This window comes from Ambystoma mexicanum, chromosome 1p, assembly GCF_040938575.1.
Source record: "Ambystoma mexicanum isolate Mex_15411 chromosome 1p, UKY_AmexF1_1, whole genome shotgun sequence".
Classification (NCBI taxonomy): Eukaryota; Metazoa; Chordata; class Amphibia; order Caudata; family Ambystomatidae; genus Ambystoma; species Ambystoma mexicanum.
Window position 1 is genome coordinate 1,016,546,657 of NC_090921.1, and position 22,246 is coordinate 1,016,568,902.

Here is a 22,246-nt window from a genome sequence, read left to right on the forward strand (position 1 = left end):
TTCAAACATTAATTTATAGCCTCTAGCATCAAAGCATTCTCTGAGTCACCTTGCTGTCTTTCTTCCAGTTTTCTGCCTTTTACTCCTCCAGGCACTCTCTTTGCTTGGATGACACGCAAGGGACTCAGGAGCCAGGCTACTATGAAGGCTTCTTTTGATTCTACCCTTCCTCCTGAGGGGGCTCCTGTCCCTACTTTGTTAGACTCTACCCCATCTATGATCCCTATTACTACCCCTCCGGGTAAGCCACAACATACATTAGTAGAGAACCCCCTGGTCAGCTCTCTACAAAAAAGTGTGGCCCAAGCCCAAATCCATTCAAACGATAGGCCTGCTGTACTCAATCTGATGGGTATCGTTCCTCGTACCCCAATCAATAATAGCTGTATCTTTTTTGGAAAACAAGATATCTCCATAAATGCACAGGAAGAACGATTAGCAGCTACTATAGCTTTGAATTTGGAGGAAGCTGGCTCCCGATCTAGAGCACGGGAGGGTATGGAGCATTTGAATAATAATATAGTGAACAATATACACCCAACCCCTGCCCACTTACAACCTAGGTTGCCACTGCCTATACCAATGATGGATGCCCCTGTCGGGAACTCCATAGAACCTCCTGTTCTATCTAAAGAGGTGATTGTTCTACAATCCCCCCCATTGGAGGACTATAGGAACCCGGGTGGTCCTTCCGTCAAGTTAACACCGGAGGTACCCTCCTCTTATGGGGAGGCCAATTACACTTCCTCTATTCATGTTAATCTTTCTGCTAACTCTGTACCTGCTCCTCTTACCTCGATAATGAAACCCACTGTTTTCAAAACTCCACTCACAAAATCTTTTCTTCATACACCCAAAACAAAACCTGCTATGGCTAAACCTATTCAAGGGAAAAAAATCTCCAATTTCTTTGGTAAAAGGACTGCCACTAGTACTCTTATTAAACCTTCACTTTCAGTCCTAACAGTGGCCTCCTTGGATCTTACGCATCTTGAGAATGTAGCAAAGCAATTGGATACTGAAGATCTTGCTGATAATGATATCAATGATATTAGTATTATAGAATGTGCAGACAAGGCAATAGCTGAGAGTCACTTGGATTTTAATTCCATTCATACTAATAATGTAACCCAGCAAACTTGTGATGCCTCCTGTTTGGGTTGCCCTTCAGAACTCACAACTTTTATTGATGAGTACACAGAGAAGCAAAAATGGCTTAGTGAAAGGGGTTTACTCCCAGATATACAAAAGGATCATGTAAGTGAGTCGTTCGTACATCATACCCTTAAAGAGGCAGATGATAGAATAAAATTAACTCAACCTACATTATCTGCACTTAATATGGTTCTCAGCTCGTTTGTGAGTCTGTATGATAACATTTGGTCAGAGGTTAGATCTCACTCTCTCCTCCTCTCGGAAATCTATTATAGTCTAGAAGGTCTAGATAGATTTGAAGAGTTGGTTAAAATTATTAAGGAAGATAACCCCTCAATAATAAAACAATGCCCAGATCCTACTCCTCATAGGCAACCTTATATGGAAGGGCCTCTGATTAATAAAGTCCCTAATGTGGAGAAAGATAGTACTCCAGGGGTCGTTTTTAATATGCTTCAAGTCAATACTGTCCCTCCTTGCTCGGACAGAGGCTCTGCTGACCAATTTTTTTAATCCCCCCGTCGATCCCTGAGGGCGTTGTAGTGTATCCTCCCCCGGATGCTAAACTTTGTGTTACTCCTATAAAAGTGATTTCTAATTCTTTAGTGGAAAATGACCAAGAGGGGTCGACTCCTAATCTCCCTGACTCCACTCCTCAGGAACCCTATGGTAAATCTATTACATCGGAAGCGGCTGAACCACCTAAAGGAGACTCTATTGCCCCCCTTCCAGTTTCTATATTCAACCTTCCCTTGGAGAAGCCTCTTGACTGTATCGATCTCACTAAGGAAACGGCACCCTTAAAGGGCTTGGTTCATATAGGTAATAAAAAACATATCCAACAAATAAAGAAAACTAAAAATCAGAAGAATTTGGAAAAGAAAAAAATTAATTCTTTCTCTAACAAATTCTTTAAAAATCTGTTCATGGCATGTGCTCCTTTGGGTGTTACAACTTCTTCCCCCCCGAAGGGGGTTCAGACTCAGGGGGAATCAGCGATAACTGATACCACTACCTTTAATGCGGTTGTTGTCAACGTCGGCTCCACCTCTGTTCCGACCGTTCCGGCTGTTTCCGGTCAGCCCGAAGCTCTGCCTGGGAATTCTATGTCCAAGGATATTATTCCCCCTGAGGAGGTGGGCAATATAATCCAGGGGGAGGAAACTCATGATATATGCCAACCTAAAATAATTATTCAACCAGAGTCTTTAAATAACATTGCTCCAGTTATTATGAATACACAAATCATAGGTAATCCATTGCCACCTGATTTGTTAATTACTATAGACAACTCTCAAACTGGTTTAAACCCTACCCTCTCTGAGCCCACTTCCATTCTGGCAATGACGAATCTTGTCAATCTTGACATGGTGAAACAACTATTTCAGGAGTTTGTGAGCTCAAACTCTCTTACTGGGGTGGATTTTAATTTGACTTCAGGCTTATCTCAGGTTAGGGTTCCCATAACAACTTTTCCTCCCACAGATGGTCACCTACTCTGCCATTCCGATGGTCACTTGACCAGCACAGAGTCTATAATGGAAGAGTGTCTTATGGGATTTAGACAAGTGGAGGGTCTTTATGTTCCCAACTCTTCTAACTCTGTTCACCCAAAGCCCTCAAGTGGCTGTGTAGGTCCTCCCAATGGACCCGAACCTACCCAAAATAGGAATTCTCCCAATCTGCATGAAAGATTTCCTGTAGGACCTCACGTTACCTAAAATAGGACTATATTAAGGGGCGCTAGGGGTACTGATCTGGAAGCTGACTTTCTGAGTCAATTTACAAAAAGTATTACTGACTCTTTACCCCAATCAACTGAGGTTAAAGAGTCTATCGAAATTAGTTTATGGGGTCAAGGTATGCCTATTTATCTTAATCGTGGAAATATTTTAAAAATCTTCCACCAACTTCCTTCACTCTCACTTATCTCTAGTTATGACATGGAAAGTATTTTCTTTCCTACTCAAGGACGTGTGGATATGAGTAACATTATTCTGAAATCTAGAGTGGTACTAGAACTTATAATGGGATAAAGGGAAGGTTTAATGCAGCTTGGCTTTGAAGCAAATTTGCTACAACCCAATCCTAATTCTGGAAAAAATGGTGGGTGTGAAGAATATAGGGGAAACCTGACTATGGTTTATTTCCCAGAAAGAGCCTCACAGCCTCAACTGAGGCAATTTACGCCCAGATTTAATGGGAATGCTAGAAACTGGGCCCAGGTCACCTCAGGTTTGTGGAAATGAGCACTCTTTTGATTGCCCTGGTACTCTTATCAATATTAAGGTCCCGAATGAATTTATTTTTCTTTCCTGGAATTCCAGGGGAAATTCTCATATGTTCACGAATACTGAGACAGCACTTATGATTACTGCCTCAGATTGCTTTTTCTTACAAGGAACTTGGTTAGTCTCTCCTCCCGTTGTTGATGGATTTGATATCCATTCCCAAAATGCTAAGCCTAGTTTAGGAGGAAGTACCTCTGGGGGTCTCCTCATTGGATTCAGGGCTTCTCTTGGTTTCAGGAATAAGGTTCTTCCGGATAATCCATTTGGTGTTTTAGCTATGGAGGCCTCCTCCCTGGATCAACTGGTTAATCTCCTTTTGATTAATGTATACTGGCAGAAAGGCATGGCTGCCCTTGAGCCTTTTTTAGAATGTTTAACAGATATGGTAATTTCATGGAGATCCCTACATCCCAGGGGGAAATTGATCTTGGCTGGTGATTTTAACTCTGACTGTTCCATTTCTTCCGAGGCCAACTATGACGACATGGGTTTGGCTTTGGAGGATGACAATCAGCAAGGCCAGAAATATGTTTGGGGTAGACTTTGGAATCTCGCTTTGGACTTGGTAGGCCTAACCTGCCTTAACGGGTCTTTTGACGCTTCTCTTCCACTCTGCCCTACATGGCATAGAGGTCTTTCATCGACCATCATTGACTATGTCTATGTAGATCACTCTCTGTCCCTTCTCTCCTCTGAGGTCAAGGTCTCCTTTAACCCTTGGAGTGATCACGGGTCACTGCTGGTTACATTCTCTTCTCTTTTACCCATGAAGCATCTGCCCGCAGGGGGGCCATGCCATCTCAAAATCGTGGGACAAGGGTCAGGGGTACGTTGGTCTCCTGACAATATTAATCTACTTAATTATAAATTGATTTACTCATTTAATCACACTTCTCTCTCTTGGAAACACGCAGTATTTAATAACTTATACTTTGATATCTTTCTTAATGCTTTGCACAGCAGCATCTCTGGTTCACTAAGGAAGGGTATTCCTAGGAAATCCCATGCCGATAGGTTCGATCAGGAGTTGGCCAGTAAAAAGGCCCACACTCGAAAACTTATTAGAGAGGTCCAACTCCTTGATATTCAATGGGATAACAAAAAAACAAAAATTAGAGCTCTCCGTCAAAAATATAGAAATTATTGCAAATACAGAAAATCTAGTCTGTTACAAAATGACGCGGAGCTTATGCTTAAAGTCCTTGTCAAGAGATTTTAGGGCTTTTTTCTGGCCAGGATGATGGGGCGGTGGCCGACCAGTTGAATGCTATTCCTGAGGACAAATGGGTCGCGCATTACACTGAACTTTTTGATATGGGCGGAGAGGGCCCAGAGCTTTGCGAAAAAAGGGAGTATGCGCTTAATGATACTTGGAAGCCCGATATTGACTATGAAACAATACTAGGCTTTATTGTCAAAGCTAAGAAATCGAGGGCCCCCGGCCCTAACGGCTTAACAAATAACACACTTAAAGCGTAACCTGAAATTTGGGCTAAACTCCTCTGTCTCTTATTCCAAGATGTAGTTAATTCTGGTAATGTTCCATCTAGCTGGCAGACCGCCCATATTGTTCCCATTTTTAAGAGAGGTCTACAGTCATTGGTTAAGAATTATAGACCAATCTCCCTTATTGATGCGGACTGCAAGCTTTTAGCTGCTATGCTCCTTTGGCACCTTAATGTCTGGATTAAGGAAAATAATATTCTCCCAAAGCAACAAACAGGCTTTAGGGTTGGACACTCAACTAATCTTAATGGATTTATTCTAACTGCCCTTCAAAGTTCAACATGGGGAGAATATGGTGGCTCTCTCTATGTGGCTTCAATCGACCTATCGAAGGCTTTTGATTTAGTAATTAGGTTGAGACTCTGGGAAAAACTAACTAAATGGGGGATTCCGGCAGGTCTACTCACTTTAATTATGGCAATGTATGAGAATTCGGGGGTCCATATTAGGATCGATCTCAAAGGTACCCTCTCTAGAAGGATAAGGACTCGTATTGGGGTTAGACAAGGCTGCTCGCTAGCCCCATGCCTTTTTATCCTATACATGGCAGACGTAGGGGAATTCCTTGAAAGTACAGGCATGGTAAATGCAAAATTGGGGGATCTCAGGCTCTCATGGCTGGCTTACGCCGACGATTTTCTCCTTTTTGATCACACCAAAGTCGGCTTATCTGTAAATTTGAAGAATATGCCGTAATTAATGGGTTAAAAATTAACCCAAGTAAAACTCGAACAATGGTCTTCTCTAGAGGGAGAGAGGGTAATAAAAAAGTATGGAAAATTGGTGGTAGAAATATCATTAGAGCACACAAAATTGTCTATTTGGGATTCCTCATTCTGGCCCAACCATCGGCCATTGAAACAAGACATTCTCTTAGACACAAAATAATTCCGCTTATTTCTCAATCTATTAAGCTGGATAGTAAATACGGCATGTTCTCCTTCAAACCTGTAGTGGATTTCTTCAAGGGAAAGGTTATTCCAAAACTAATATACGGAATGGAACTGCATTATCTTGTTCTTTTCACCTTCTGGGACACCCTTGAGGGTATCTTCTGGAGAAAAGTTATTAAGCTGCCTAATTGTGTTCCAATAGTTGCCATAAGGTATGAATTGGGTCTAGTCTTTCTGCGAGCTAGAATTCTATGGAGAGTTCTGACACTTGTCTCTGCTCTGCTCTCTCCGAAACAGGATACCCTTTATGTTGATGTTGGTAAGATGCTCTTCTCACGGGGATCACCAGACCGAAACATATTTATTTCGAGATTTAGTGTCCTCTGCGACAAGACTCTATCAGACCTTTCTACTGACAGGGATACCCTATTAACCAACCCCAACAAAGTAAAAGAATGTCTCTTCACTAGCGATTGGAGTAATACGCTGGAAAAATTGCATTCTTACCCATCTCTCAGTGATTTGCAATTTGACCATAAGAAAAGAGGCTGCCTGTCTTTTATCTTAACTCAATTTCCCAGCCGCTATTACCGCTCACTTCTTCTCAAACTCAGATGGAATCTCCTACCTACTAAAGAAGTTCTCTATAGAAGGAAGGAGATTAGTGATCTGGACATTTTATGTCGTTTTTGTCACACTCCCGGGGTAATTGAATCTACACGCCATTTTTTTTTAGAATATACTGCTCCGAAAGCACTTAGAGATATATACTTGGGTAGATTCAATACCCTGGGTCTTTTGGGGGCAGAGAATGTTATTTGGTCCCAGTCTCTATCAATTTATAAAATTAAAGACGGTCTCGTTGTGGCGGGTTTTATTAAGTCTCTTGATCTCTATCCCCCTCCCATTTGACCAATTTGTTTGATGAATTCCACCTTTAAATACTACCAAGTCTATCATGTATGTATACAAACCTTGGAATTTTAACTGATACTGCTGCTAAATTTGTTCTTTTTATGTAAAGGGATTTTTCTTTCTCCCCTTCTAACCACCAAATCTGTGTCTACATTATTTTTTATGTGCACTGAATTTTTAACTGATTTTATATGTTACTCACTGATAGAAGAAGGATATGTGGATCTGTATGTGTTTTTTTTATCTTGGTAATGAAATGAAATCAATATGCAACGTAACAGTAATGTATGATTCCTTTTATTTTGCTTTTTTTTCTTTTTTTTTCTGTATTTAAGGATATCGTTTGTAAAGGTTTCTTTTGTAAACCGTACACAAAAAAAAAATAAAAAATAAATTGGCCTGAAGATAAGGTGCCATCCAAGTACACACATTCTTCCTACATCAAATTTGCCTTAAACTGAACATAATCACTTATTTCTTTGTAAAAGAAATGTCCATCACAGTTTCAGTATGTGATTACCATCTGATGAAGTCGTCTTCAGGACTTCAAAAGCGAATGCATTTGTACCATGTCAGCATCCATATTTTAATTTTGTCAAATACATGATGTGAAATCCTGGATTTTCTCTGATGATGAGAAAAGAGAGAAATGAGAGTGCCTTGATATATTCTTTGTTTCACTGTCTAATCTGATGTCAGCTGACATGACACCAAAACCCTCTCTGTCAGCTAAATTGCTAATGAGAACTCCAACATCAGTGCCTTCAACGTCTGCCGTATCAGCACTGTGTTCTTTAATAACACGTGAGCCAGCAGTGTTAGTGCCATGGACATCTGGAAGCTTTGTATCAATGCTATCTCTACCAACGGCGAAGGATGAAAGGCCACCATTGGCTACCTCAGGACCGTCCTCACGGTTGCAACGTAAGCAAAATACTGCAGAACAGTGAGCACAGAATAATGTCAAAGCTATTGAGATCAGACTCACTAAAAAGAGGGTGCAATCTCCCCAATTCTGGAAGAAATTAACATAGAGATAAATCTCTATCTGGTAAAAATGCAGGGTGTGTCATGCCCAGATGGAGGGGATGAGTTGGATACTACAGATGAGTCAAATCCAGAAGACCCTCCTTGGAAATGTCCTTCAGCCCCTCAGGACTATTTCTTGCATGCCTATATTACACACAAAGGCATCCCTATTCCAACACTACATAGGGGCTCAACTTTTGATGAATCTGTATCACTCTGTATCATATATTCCTCTGATGCAGGTAGTGACTAATGCATGCAGGCTCTAGATCCAAGATGAATCAAAGAAGGCAGGTATTTGTTTGCCCTGGAACAGGAGAGGGAAAAAGCTGATGGTTCTTAATATCTGGGAGAAAAGTACTGGATCGTTAAGACCCCTGCCCTGCCAGCACCTGAGCTGCAGCTTGACAAATTTCAAAACATCCAGTCTCCATGAAGTCTCTAGCAAGAAAGATGGGCTGAGGCCGCAGAACATCAACAAAAACTTCTCTCATCATTATCTCCTATGCTAACAAGCGGTGAGAGGGATCAGTGGGAAATGATTTATATGCCGATTTCATTTTTCCCTGAGGATAAGCAGAAAGAATCCAGAAATGTCATACAGGGCAGGGGCTTGCCTTTCAGCATACCATGAAGACATGTTCAACACAGGGTTCCATAATACGAGCAACCCAGGGTGATTATGTTGCATCACCCCTATTCATTTCATACAAGAGAAAGGTACTATCTTAGTTTCAGGAGTACTGCTACCAACATCAACCGCAACAGAGACTTCAGCAAGCTCGCAAGTTTATATCCACGCCTTTTCCCTAATTATGGCAACTTGCCATTAGTGCCATTTAATCCCCTTACTTTGTGCTATAGTTTTAGAGCATTTTGCTTTCAAGATCAGCTTCTCCCCAGTAATTGAGGGAATTATTCTGTGAAATGTGCAAAACAAACATTTGTTTTATGTTGATGTTCTTTTCACACTTAAAAGCCTTAGTTGATGTACCGAACATGTTTTTGTGTAGTGAAGAAATATGGCCTGTATTTTGAATATCAAATTAATTGGATTAAAGCAGGGATACTCCTGTTAACACATAAGCAACCTAAGAGAGATTTGATGAGAACACTGAGACTGCAAAACTTGGAAATTGATCTTCATTTTAATTTACGCATCTTGATGAAAAATAACTTTGCTAAATTGTGAAAAAACTTTAAAACAATTTTCAAAAATGTGCCTTTTAATTCATGGGGAGAGTTGCCTTATATGAATTGATTACGATAGCCCAGGAAAATTATTTATTCAGTCGTAGCCAACTTTCATCGGAAACCACTGTTGGAAAAACCGAGGTCAAGCAATCATTCTCGGGTAGTAGCAAAGAAAGACACTGCTTTATTGTCTTGCAAGACAATCAACGGAACTACATGTTGACCCCACCAGAGACAATCCTGCAACAATCTCCCCACCCACAAGACCTCCACCTTCATAGGTAAAGTCCGAATGGCACAAACAAAACCATCCAAGATTCTTCCACACTCTTAAGTGTAATCGTTAGGTCTTGGCAGGAGGCCTACCTACAGTATTCAGTTCATAAAGGTGGGAAGATAAGTCAGTCATCGACACATATGTCTCTCACATGTTGATCACCTGACCTGAATCTTTCCTCTTTACATGTGCTGGTATGATTTTCCATTAGTTCATACACAAGTCCTCAGCCAGTTTACATCACGTGCATCAATGGCTCCCTCGCACAAAAGGCTTACTCAGCACCTTCCACATTCCACTTACGTAATACAAAAAGCTCTGTAATGAAAATGAATGGAAACAGAAACACAATATACGATAATAAATACGTTATTCTTCTATTCATCTACATTTGCTAAAATAGAAACGTTTGTAAGGCCAATTATGAAATCTGCTTCAACACCAACTATTTCAAACGTACAGGGAAATCATTGACGACATTTTTATAGGCCAGCAGAAAGCCTCAGCTTAAAGGTTTTGACCACTCTAAATACTGCATTAAGGGGATGCTTCAGGGACCAAAGTTGTGCATGTGGATATCTGGACTGGCTCAGCTTGCGAGAGTTCAAATCATAACCTCATGTGCTCAGAAACTGAAATGTTTGGTGTAAGGAGTGAAGTTGTAAGGTCAGCCCCCATGTGACCAACCATCTTTCCCCCTTCCCCTCAGAATAAGGTTAACCTTCATGGCATGGGCAGAGAGGAAAAGTACTGGAGAAGGGAAGCTGGTGGGTGAGAAAGGCAGGGCCTAGGCCCAGGCACAGCCACGCACCTACTTCAAGCTTTCCTTAACTTTTAGATTTATTTTTCTGACGGACGCAGAAAAATATTCAAGTCTCCGCACTGCAGAGTGAATGTCCCACGAGTCTAGAGTTTGGGGGACATGGGCGAACAGCAAAAGAATCACCAGGGTAAGTAAATTGTACTAACTAGTCAAACCTTGCTTGTTACCCATATGTTGCATTGCTGAATAGAGGAATGCACTCTCTCCAAACGACAATTCAAGGAGGATCATTAAAGTATGCGGGTGACTCTTAATGCACATGCTTTGGCATCCTGATATTTGTGATATAACATGCTCTCTAGAAACCTCTGCTATTTCAACTGTAAACGCATATTCATCATGTCTTAGAAGTGGAGAATCCAAAACAACCTTTGACATTGATAAACATGATTTCTTTTTGTAAGCTTAAAAATGACACTTAACTTCTTGCAGAGGTTCTGCCAGGAGGGTATGACAACTGGATCACCGTGTCCGAGGGGAGGAACAGTGATGAGTTGGTGGATGTGCTCCTCTCAGAGCTAGGCTCGAGGATACTCAAAGAAAGTGAATTCTTCGAAGGAAAGGTAAGATGGAACTTCCACTGCTGTGGCAGCAGTTCCCTTTTTACTTCATCTACTTCCTCTTCACCTTCTTTTCTCTGTAAACACTATTTCTCATTTATTTTTCTTGACCCGGATTTCTCACCTCATTTTGACCTTCCGCTTCCTTCCTTTTTTCAATCAGCTGCTTCTTTTGCTGTATTGTTAATATCTGCTCCTGATTCCTTTTTGTGAACCTCTGGTCTGCCTTCTTTGAGCATCAGTTTCTCAATGTTTCCAAACCTCTGCCCTTGCTCTCATCTCTCTAATACCAAAGATTGCCTTAATTACTCAGACTTTTAAGGAAAGCTCAAGGGTTTTTTCTAAACCGATGGTAATGTGTGGTTTCTTATTCTGGGTAGATTGAGGTAGGTTCACTCTAAGGGACATCCCTCTCTCTTCTCCCATGGGCTCCCTCCAACCTAGCCCAGCCTTCCCAGATCCCAAGATTACAAGAAAGCATAGGCAATAACTACAGACAGGCAACAAAGGCAGTGAACAGAAAGGGGCAGGGAGTACAAGTAAGACAAACAGGTTCCAACTTAGGGTGTGCACAGAATGTTTATGTAAACATCTGAGATGTTGGATGCTTCTCCCACATAGTTTTGTTCTTTCTGTTTAAGCACCTGGACGCCCTAGGACTTTGGCGCTATACAAATAAAATAACATAACAGGCCCATCAGTAGCCACGCCTACCAAATTATCCCATGGCAAATTTAAATCATCAATGAATTTTTGATAAGCATAAAAAATGTCAACACCAGTAGTTCTGCCATGCAAAGAAACCAGGGAAGCCAGTTCCTGAAATATTCTGAATTCGTTGTTGACCCCACAAATGAAAATTAAGAGCTGGGCTGTGCCACTTGCATCTGTGCTCTCATCAATGGTAGCTGAAAAGAATTGTATGATCTTACATTGCATTTTCAGTTGGCTGTAACAATTATCAGCCATGTCTGCAATACACCGCTGGATACTCATCCGCAAAAGCATCTTTTTTTTCTTTAAACACTGCCTCGCAAAAGTCCATCAGGCAGTCTTTTACAGAATCCCCATCTGCGAAAGGCCATGCTGGCCTGGCAATAAGCTGTGCAACCGTATAACTAGCTAAGGTTGCATATTCAGATTCTTTTTTTTCTGCTCAAAAACACCTTGTTGCTTAGTCACTTGTGTGTTTAGCTCCCCTGCTTTCTTTATTCTCGCTTGCCCCTGCAAATCCTTATATTGTGAATGCTTTGTTTCACAATGGCGACAGATATTCTAATCCTTGGGGACTTCAATTCACTTGAGGCAAATAAGGCACAAGTACACGTTAGGTTTGGACGCAATGAAAACAACCTTTCAGTCCATTCAACCTTAAACTGACGCTGCTCCTGGTCAATTTTCTTTTTTTACAGCACTGGACATTGGCAGGGACATCTTTAGAGCACAAGCAGTGAATCAATGCACACTGTGGCCTGTGCACAGAGATGGAGTACCAATGGTAAAGGTCTGGTTCAATGGTACTTCGGGCCAGTTAGGAACTTCACTGTTATGCTCCCATATATAAAAGTATATAGTATATAAAAGTCATATACTTTTTAGACAAGCCTAGAAGCGACAAAAGAACAAGATCAGATCAAGAACATAGCCTCTCTGGCATACCTTTTCATGCACTTATTGATGGATACTTGCTTCAAGAATAGTGGGCTGCATTGCATATCATACTGCTATATAATAGATTAAGGGGGTGATAATACATTAAGGTGGTGAATGCAGGGATTGCCTGGCCCTACTAGAGTAACCATTTGCAATTTCCAAGTGGCAGAGCTGTGCTGTACAAATCCCACATTTGAAACGAACATTGACCCAGAGCACAACATATAGAAATCTGTACAAGTGCATTTTTTGGAAGCCCCTACTTTATAGAAAATTCATTTTTTGCAAAATTCCAACTGCCATAAGATGTTCATGCCCTGGAAAATTGGTGTTCAATGTAGGGCAGTAGCAGGGACAGTGTGGAGCAGCACTTGTTTCACCATTCTGTGTTAATGCTGCAAACATACCTAGACAGTGTGAGTGCCTGCTGCAGAGATCTGGATGCTGCTTGGAGTTTGCAGGATGGAATGTATTCTTCAGCTGAAAGGAACGAGAGTGAAATGTCACATACCCGAGTGACCCTTAGCACTGTTGAGCACAAAAGTATGCATTAACAGTCCAGATTTTAAACTCCATGAGCTAAAAGTCTGTCACTGAAAAAATTAAGCTTGTTGACAACTATTTAATTTAGTTATTGGATATGGTCTGTTTATTTAAAGTATATATATTGTATTGACCCTTGATTGGACATTTTGTTGTTTTGGACTGCTATGCTTTGCTGTTTGGGTTGGCCATACTATGGCCTTCGTTGGGTCAGGTTTCCACAAAAGGTGAAGGAGCTGCTGTGCCTGTTTTAGCTTTGTGATAGGGTTCACTATTGAAGTGTGAAGGCTGAGTAAGCGTTTAGCCCCCCTTGCCCAAGCAAACACTATGCTCCATCACCCTCAGCCCCCAAACACCCCACAGATTATAGCATGATTCACATTTCTGGAACAATCTGCTTCCAGTGCAGAAAGAGTCACATCCAGAGCAAACTACATTACATAACAAACTAGCCTTTCATAATAAATTAACTTTACACTATATACATCGTCATAGAAATATGTTGAGCAAGAAGAGTATGGCTTTCATTTTATTCTCCCCACCCTGCATGCAAAGTAACAATAGCATTAATGTGACCCTAACAAATCCCCCTTGGGATTTAAAGCCATAGTCATTATTTCCTAAAAGGCTTGCAACCTTCCCTCATGAACGGAATAGGTGGAAAAAGTACAGTACACTCTTAGTTCCCCTTGCACAGAGTACATGCTTGCCTCAGAAGGAAGTAAAGCGTGATGTTACCATTTCCACTCACACACAGATTGGGTATAACTCCTTTCACCAATGACACACATACAAAAGACAGAACACCATGCCGAGCTGTTAAATCTTCTTGCATACAAAGAGCAGGTACAACACACGCATTCAAGCACAATTAGCATGAAATTGCTGCAGGCACAGCTGTGTGTGTGCAGGTACTTGGTTGGCAGGGAGGGGGAGCTATATTCCTGGGCATGTCACTTAAGAGTTATGAATGGTGGGTGATTGAAAAGGCAAGGGTGCATGAAGCTGCTTGCTGTGTCGTGCAATGACTGAAAGTAACAGTGGTTGTTTCAGATGCTTTTTTTTCACTGTTTCTTTAAGCCAGAGCCACACCTGCCTGTTATTGATGCTGCTGCTGGCAGGCTACGAATCCGCCGGCCCTTCTCCTGCCCGGCTCACACCATCCTCCATGCCCTTAGTCATCTATCCTAAGCAGCAAAAGCAAGTGCAATGCAGTTGTCCTGTCCTTGCGGTGGCCTTGGCCCAGAGCACCTGTGTACTTTGTACCCTGTTCCTACCAGAGCATGGAGTCTCCAGGTTTTCCGCCATCCCCTCATGTCTCCTCGCACCATCGCTCCTCCTCTCCCCCTTTTGCCCCGCTGCCATGCATGCCCTGTGGACTCGCGGTGCTGCTTCCATCCTCCTGTGTGGGTGGGGTGGCCACGGTGGGAGGAGGATAAAGGGAGCAGAACTGTGTGCAACTTTATACCTGAGGAAAAGCCCGATAGCTGGGGCTGAAAACCCCCATAAATCAGAAAATTCAATGGGAAGGGAAGGGAAGGAAGGATGTCACTGCTCTCTCCCAGCCTCATTTAATTATGTTTTCTTATTTGTGATGTGAGCGCAAAATGTATTAATATGTCCACTCATTTAAAAATTAGAGTTACACTTTAGCCCTTCTCGCACAAATGAATAAATAAATGTACTTGCTGGAGTGGGCGGGCAGACGAGCTGCAGGCTGGCATGGTGGCATGCTGGCGAGGTGGCTGGCAAGCGAAATCTCCTACTGCAGCTGGCATGGCAAGGCCGAAATGCCTTCCAGCATTAAGCCTTATTGGCCATGCCAGCCGTAGTGCTGGCCCTCTATTGGTGAAGCACACACGCACTATGTGACGTGGAAGAGCTAGGTAGTGTGTGTGCACTGAGCCAATGACGGTTAGTGTTTTCGCCAGCCCTGCAAGGGAAGCAAACACTTTCCTAATGGAGGTGGGCCGTTGCTGCTTGTGGGCAGCCCTCCATTAGGAAAGTCTTTAACCCTGCTGAGTCGGATCAAGCAGCATTTCGTGCCGCACTTGGCCCGTGGGCCATATTTTGTGCACCCCTGCCTTACAATGATAACTAAACTAAAGAATTGCTGAGTCTTCTTGGTGCAGAAGAATGGCTCCCTTCTTCTGGAGAGCAGACTGTGGTGCCAGTGGTCTGGAAGGACTATTTCTTGAGGGAATGACTCCCTTCAAATGCAATACCTTTCAAAGACACAACACAAAGTTCCAGATTACTCAGTTTACTTATAAACCAATGTTGCAATCCAAAACATCAACATTCCTTCTTACTCGTAGTGGCTCTACACCATGTGTGTCCTGGAGAATGTCTCTCTTCTCCAGGCATCTTGTTCCCAAAATCCTCACAGTGTCAGGGGAATGACTCCCTTACCCGGGCCTTCATTGGCTTTGCTTTGCAGTAGACAACACCCAGGGGGTGTGGCTTTCTTCCCCTGATCTCTCTTGGCTTGTAGTTTCACCGTAGTAGGGGGAATGTCTTTCCCCAGGCCCTTCTCAGGTCCCTTTCAACAGTTCACGAAGGCTGGGGGAATGTCTCCCTTCCCCAGTCTCCTCTCAGGCTCTTTCCCACAGTTCACGCAAGTTGGGGAATGACAACCTTCCCCAGACCTGTACCAACTTGGTTCACTAACCTGCCAATTATGGTCTTGTTCATACAATGTCCACAATGACAGGGGGAATCACTCCCTTCCCCATGTATTTGTCAGGTTTCTGTCAGTGTTTACAATGCCAAGGGGATTGACTCCCCTCCCAGGCTACTCACAACGCCACAACGCCAGGGGGTATGACTCCCTTCCCCTGGTCTTTCTCAAGTTTCTCACAGTGTTCACAATGCCAGGGGGAATGGCTCCCTTTTTCTCTGGCTTTTCTCCAGCTTCTTTGCAACACCCAGGTCTTTCTCAGACTTCTCTGCTGAGTAGAGTATAAAGGTACCTCTTGCACTTCGCGCTTAGCCTCTCTGGGAGAAATCAAAATTGTGTCTAGGATGAGTACACGTTGCATACAAAAATGCATTTGCATTTGAAAGAAGTGTTCCAGATTCTTATTGTTCTTGATTTGTGAGTTTATTCACTCATAGTATATGTTGCATTGAAACAGCCAACACGTGTTTCGACTCTGTCTTTTTCAAGGCTGTATATGCATTCATTATGGTAATTTTATATTAATATATTATTGTTTGAGCCACATTAATTGTTGTATACAGATTGCACAATTTGGGTGCCATTGCAATTAGATACAATAAAGTTCATTAATACATATCAAAAGGACAGGATTCAAAGAGAAAGGAGGGAAGATAAACAGACATATTGCTTTATGGAAAATCGGATTATTAAATTGTCCAATGAACATAGAAGTCTCCGTTAATCTTTAAGTCTAGATGTGATATTTTACATACTGGCTGGTCCCTCAAAACAGTCAATATACTCTGCACAGTGGGTAATCATTAAAGGATCTCATCTAGTGTAGTGTTTGTGACACTTTCACTAGTGCTTTAAAGATGCTGGAACCGGGGGTGAGTTGTGCATTCACATGCCTTAGTTGTAGGTGACTATTGATGAAAGTCTTATTAGAGAAAGCACATAGTTAACTGTGTGGTGCTTGGTGACTGTCCCATTCTGGGCCTGTGCATACTCTTTACATTGTCCTAGTGTGACATATTGAAAGTGTTATTCACCTAATGTTTAGTTTAGTTTGTTTATTTATAAAGCGCGGCCGAACCCTTAGGTAGCTGGCCGCATAATCATGTGGACAACATAGTTACATAGCGTTGCGCAATACGTACAATCAATGTACCAAATAGGTATGCAGCAAGAGGAACAGATACAATGGAGCATTTGGACTGGGTTACATGTTGGTCCGTTTCAAGATATGGTTAGGTCGTACAGTAGAAATTGGTAGAGACAAGGTAGTTAAGGTGGCAGCGAGTTAGGTAGAGAGCCAGGATTTCACCATGGCTCTGAATGGCCAGAAGGAAGCTTCCAGTCTGATATCAAGAGGGAGGGTGTTCCAACTTTGAGCAGCGAGAACTGTGAAGCTGGAGCCTCCTGCTGTTTTTAGGTTGAATTTGGGAACCTTTAGTTGGTGTAGATGGGGTGTTCTGGTGAGTCTGGTAGTGCTGTGTCTAGAGAATTTGTCAGATAGGTAGCGTGGGGCAGTCAATGACAGGCACTTGTGTGTAATGACAAGGGTTCTTGACTTAATTCTGTCACGGATGGGGAGCCAGTGAACTTCTTTGCTAGCCGTGGAGATGTGTGCCCTGCGTGGGAGGTTAACAGCGCATTTTAAGGCGTTATTTTGTAGAATCTGGAGTCTGTTCAGATTTTTAGTTGTGGTGCCCAGGAAGAGTGTATTGCAATAGTCTAGTTTAGACAATATCAATGCTCTAGCTAACGTGAGACAGCTGGAGGGGGATAAAAATGGTCTGCAGGCATTTATAAGTTTATTGGTATAGGTGGTAGATGAGATGGTGGCAGTTATTTGTTTTTTAAAGATAGGGTGGAGTTGAGATACACACCTAGTGTTTTGACCTCTTTGGATACTTTTACTTTTTTTGCCGTCAATGGAGAAGGATTGGTACCCAGAGTCCAGTTTATTGAGGCGAGCCTGGGATCCTACGATAAGCAGTTCTGTCTTATCGTCATTTAGGCAGAGATTGTGTGGCCATCCAAGCTTGAATTTCTAGGTAGATTTCATTTAGCTTTGCAACATCTTCTTCATAGCAACCAGTGAGTGTGATGAGGACCTGGGTGTCATCAGCGTAATTGGTGTAGCTGACACCCAGATTGTCAAGACGGTCGAAGAGAAGCTTAGTGAAGATGTTGTAAAGTGTAGGAGGGACACAGGACCCTTGGGGGACTCCACATTGGATTGGGATAGGGTCAGCAGCCGCTGAAGAGGCGAAGACCCTAGTCATCCTGTCAGAGAGAAATGCTTGAATCCAATTGGTGGCATTCTGGGAGAATGCGGTGCCGAAGAGAGGTCTTGAGTGAGGATCTGGTGGTCAACCAGATCAAAGGCAGCGGAGAGATCCAACAGGAGCAGAATGGCCAGCTTGCCCTTGTCTTTGGCTTCATCCATTTGGATTTTTAAATCCAGGAGGGCGGTTTCTGTCCCGTGCCTGGGTCTAAAGCCGGATTGTCGCAGGCCTAGAAGGTTATTTTCTTCCAAATATTGTTGTATTTGGGGGCAGACTACTCTGTCTAATATTTTTGCTTGTAGAAGGGCGATTTTGTTAGAGAGGGCTAGCTGGATATTGTTACACCATGCTTTGTCTTTAATACAGTCTTCTGAGGGTGGTAATGGTGATTCAAGGTCTCTTAGTATAGAGAATAATTCTTTAGTGCCAGATTTAGCATTGAGTATTCTTATGTTATAGATCCTTTTTTTGGCATCTAGGATAGCTCATTTGTAGGTGGAGGCAGCTGTAGAGAAATTGTCTTTTGTGGAGGGAGAGGGTGCTTTTCTCCAGCTAGTTTCTGCAACTCTTTTAATGTTGCGGAGAGCCTTTAGTTCTGCTGAGAATTTGTTGGTATGGGCCATGGGTTTGGCTTTACGTTGCTTGAGTGGAGCTATCTGGTTGAGGGCTAGTTCCAACTTATTGTTGTAAAGGTCTACCAAGGTGGCGGGGTTGTCGTTCTGGATGGGGAGGTTAGCTTTGGTGATGGGTATGAGGAATGGTCTAAGGTTTTCTATGGTGATGTTATGGTTGTTTCTGGATATTATTAGTGGTGTTCTGGTGGGTGGTGGTATTTTAGGAGTAGTTCTGGGGTATGAGAAGGTGATAAGGTGATGATCCGTCCAAGCACACGGTGTGATGTGTTTTAGTGAGAGGTGGCAGTTAGCATCTGCTAGCCAGTCTAGGGATCTTCCTTTAGTATGTGTTGGTTTGTTGATGTGTTGAGTGAGGCCCAGGTGAGTAATGGTGTCATTGAGAGAGGTAGCGTGATTATCGTTAGGGTCGTTGAGTCCCAAGTTGAAGTCACCCATGATGATAATTTGTGAGTTAGGTTTAGTGTTAGTGGTGAGCAAGAGAGAGATATCCTCTTCAAAGGTGGATAGGGGGCCTGGTGGTTTGTATATAATGTGAAGGAGAATGATCTGGGTGTTTGATAATGGGAGTTTGATGGATAGGAGTTTGGCTGAAGGCAGGGTTGTGTTAGAGACCTCTCTAATATTTAGGTTGGATTTAGCGATGATTGCCACGCCTCATCCTGTACCATTTTTCCTGTCAGCATGGATGATGTTATAGTTATCAGGGATGGCTAATGCTAAGGTGGTTCAAGCTGCTAGGTGGAGCCATGTCTCCGTGATGGCGATGAAGTCGAGGTGGTTTGAGGAGATGTCAGCCACATCCGTGGGGTATGCTACCAAGGAACGGGCATTGATGAGAGCACCCTTAATGGGAGTGGGGACAGGGTTAGGTTTCAGTAGTGGTGGTGTGTAGGGTGTAGTGCAGTTTTGCCTGATAGTAGAGTCGATGAGTGGTGTCTGTTGCATGTGCAACGTAGTCTGACTGGTGATAGTTCTAACAGAATTGTAGCTCAGGCTGGTACGGTGGCTCAGTCTATCGTTTCTAACTTGATGGGTGGGCTGCACTCCGGTTAGCGGTAGTGGTTGGTAGTGCGAGGCGGGAGCCTAGTTGTGAGTTTCTTAGAGTGGTGGGGCATGGTGTGAGATGTGTGGGTGGAAGAGCAAATCTATTTATCCATTCCGTCGGGGATAGTGGAGCGGGATAGAGTGGAGTATTTGTGTTGGTGCAAATCTGTGGTGAGATGTTCTGGAGAAAGGGGAGGAGTGTTGCCATGGTCAAAGTGGCTCCTCTTAGGGTGGCCATCATGGAAGGTAGGGCTCTGAGGTATTGGCAGTGTGTGGGTACAGGGGACTGGCGAATATAAAGCTTGCCGGGACTATCTGTGTATGGTTAATAAGAGGGGAGAACTTAGTCTCTAAGTCTTAGCACGTCTGCAGCGCTAGGCAGAGGTATAGGGCAGTATATTTAGTTAGTATATGCAGTAGTGGACGGTACAGGGCAGCAATAGGCAAAGCACAGGTCAATATATGAATCAATATATGCAGTATATGTAATGAAATCAATAGGTAATGTATGAGATCAATATATGCAGACATATACAACATTGGGCATCAATAGGCAAGGCATAGGGCAGTGTGTGAAATCAATATATGCAGTATATGCAATTAAATCAAAAGGTAATTTATGAGTTCAATATATGCAGACATATGCAACATTGGGCATCAATAGGCAAGGCACTAGAGACAATATATGCGAACATAGGCAGCACAGGGCAGCACTAGGCAGTGGCGCCGGGCAGTATATGTAAACAATATGTGCAGACAAAGGTAGCACTGGACATCATTAGGCAAGGCACAGAACAATATGTGTAGTCATAATAATGGTATTGATAGCTGTGCTACTGGGGCAATCAGTGTATTTGGCACAGAAGCGGAGGTCGTGGGCAACCGGATGGTGTTTACAAGTATATTGTGGTGGGGGCAAGGAGCTGGCACATGCTAACATTCAACCTGGACAGCTGTATGCAGTGCGGCGTACTGGCGAACAGGACACAAAAGGATTGTAAGGTAATCACGGTTGTGAGCATACTGCTGAATAAGGAGTAAACGGGATCCTCCTGTAAAGCGGATCATTGGGCTCGGATCTCGTTGCGAGTGGGTGTCAAGTATCTGGGCACATAAAATCAATGTAGCAGGGCATTCAAATAGAATCAATGCACTATGGTAGGCGAGCCGTAATGGGTAACATAAACCAATAGACTGCAACAATATCTGCAGCATTAATGTTGTTAGTGCGGGTCATTGGGGAACATATAAGCAAACAGTACTGGTTTTGAACAATAAAGCACGGGCCGACTGTGATAACAGAGTGCGCCTGAGGAGGCCTCAGTGCGATTAGGAATGAGGGGGAGCATTAGTTTCGCAAAAGTATGTAATGTTTACTGAACGCCAGTTGCATGCCGCATGGCTGGGTTCAATGCTGAAGTAAGTCAATCAAAGAGAGTGCAAGGTAACGCTTACCCGAATCAACTCAGGGATGTGCAGCAAATAGGCACCAAGTCGGCTGGGCAGAGATGAGAGATGCAGAGTTCCTGGCCCTGGCAGCTCTGGACAGGCTCAGGACAGGGCTGCCTTGTTGGGCAGCCTTAGTGGGTGTGCCGGCGTTCGCCTGCCGGCGTAGGTAATTGGCTTAAAGTGGATTCAAGGAGCCAATCACAGCGAAGCCAGCCTGCAGAGGGCTGTGGTTTCGAGGGCAGATTTTCGGGCGGCCATCATGGAAAGGCAACTGCCTCGTGGAGGCAAATGGAGTCAGGAGCCAAAATATTGTACTGAATGTATTCGATTGATGAGAGTTTCCAAAAGAAATGACAAATGTCAAAATCTGAGTCCCAGAGAACGAACAGCATTAGCAACCTTAGCCAATGACAAAGACATTGCAATAAAGGAAGCAGACAAGGGAGGGACTGTAGTAATCCTCAACACTTCGATTACATCAAAATGGGTACTGCACACCTGGAATCACCTGGTTGTTATAAAATAACTGCCCACAGACCCAACTAAGACTATCACTCAAGCATTACATGCAATGTTACTAGAATGGCACCAACGGAGATGCCTATTAGATGAGGAAAAAACATTTCTGAGCACTAAACATCCGATCGTGCCTACAATCTATTTCTTGCCAAAAATTCACAAGACCTTCGTACGATACGCTACCGGAAGTCTGGCCTATCATGAGCGGAATTGGTGGGGCTACAGAAGGGCTCTCAAAATATATAGATAACACAATCAGAGAATATTTTTTTTGTTTTCCCTCATACATACGAGACAGCACCCGTGTTCCATCTATTTTACAAAACTTGGAATGGAAGAAGGACTACCTACTAGGTACTCTAGATGTTTCCGCACTCTGCACTTCCATAGAACATGGTTTAGCGATTAAAGCAATCAAACACACATTTTGAGAACGCTCAGCATCATACATGCAACATGTACTAATGATAAAGGAGTTTTTGAGATTTATACTAAACAACAATGCTTTATTGTTCAATGGTGCGTACTATGTCCAGAATAAAGGAATTGCAATGGGGACAACGTTTGTACCATTTCTGGAAAATCTGTTTATGGCACACTATGAAGACAAACATGCACTACACAATAGTGAATTTGCAAAGAACATTGTTATGTGGAAACAATACATAGATGTTGTTGTGATTGTATGGAATGGGACTGAAGAGAGTTATGGAGAATACATGCAATATTTGAATACAAATGAATTTGGACTGTCCTTCAGAGTGCGTTGTGATGCATATAACATTAACTCTTTGGACCTACACA

The 22,246-nt window shown here is 42.9% G+C and overlaps 1 protein-coding gene across 4 annotated transcripts in view; it reads left to right on the plus strand.

The window, feature by feature from the left end:
* Positions 1 to 22,246, plus strand: part of TSNAXIP1 (translin associated factor X interacting protein 1) — a 1,023,806-nt gene that overhangs the window by 760,842 nt on the left and 240,718 nt on the right. For all 4 annotated transcript variants that reach the window (XM_069655260.1, XM_069655269.1, XM_069655286.1 and 1 more), the window contains one exon: positions 10,516 to 10,646. In XM_069655260.1, the coding sequence (XP_069511361.1) occupies positions 10,516 to 10,646 (131 nt within the window). The remainder of the gene's footprint in view (positions 1 to 10,515; positions 10,647 to 22,246) is intronic.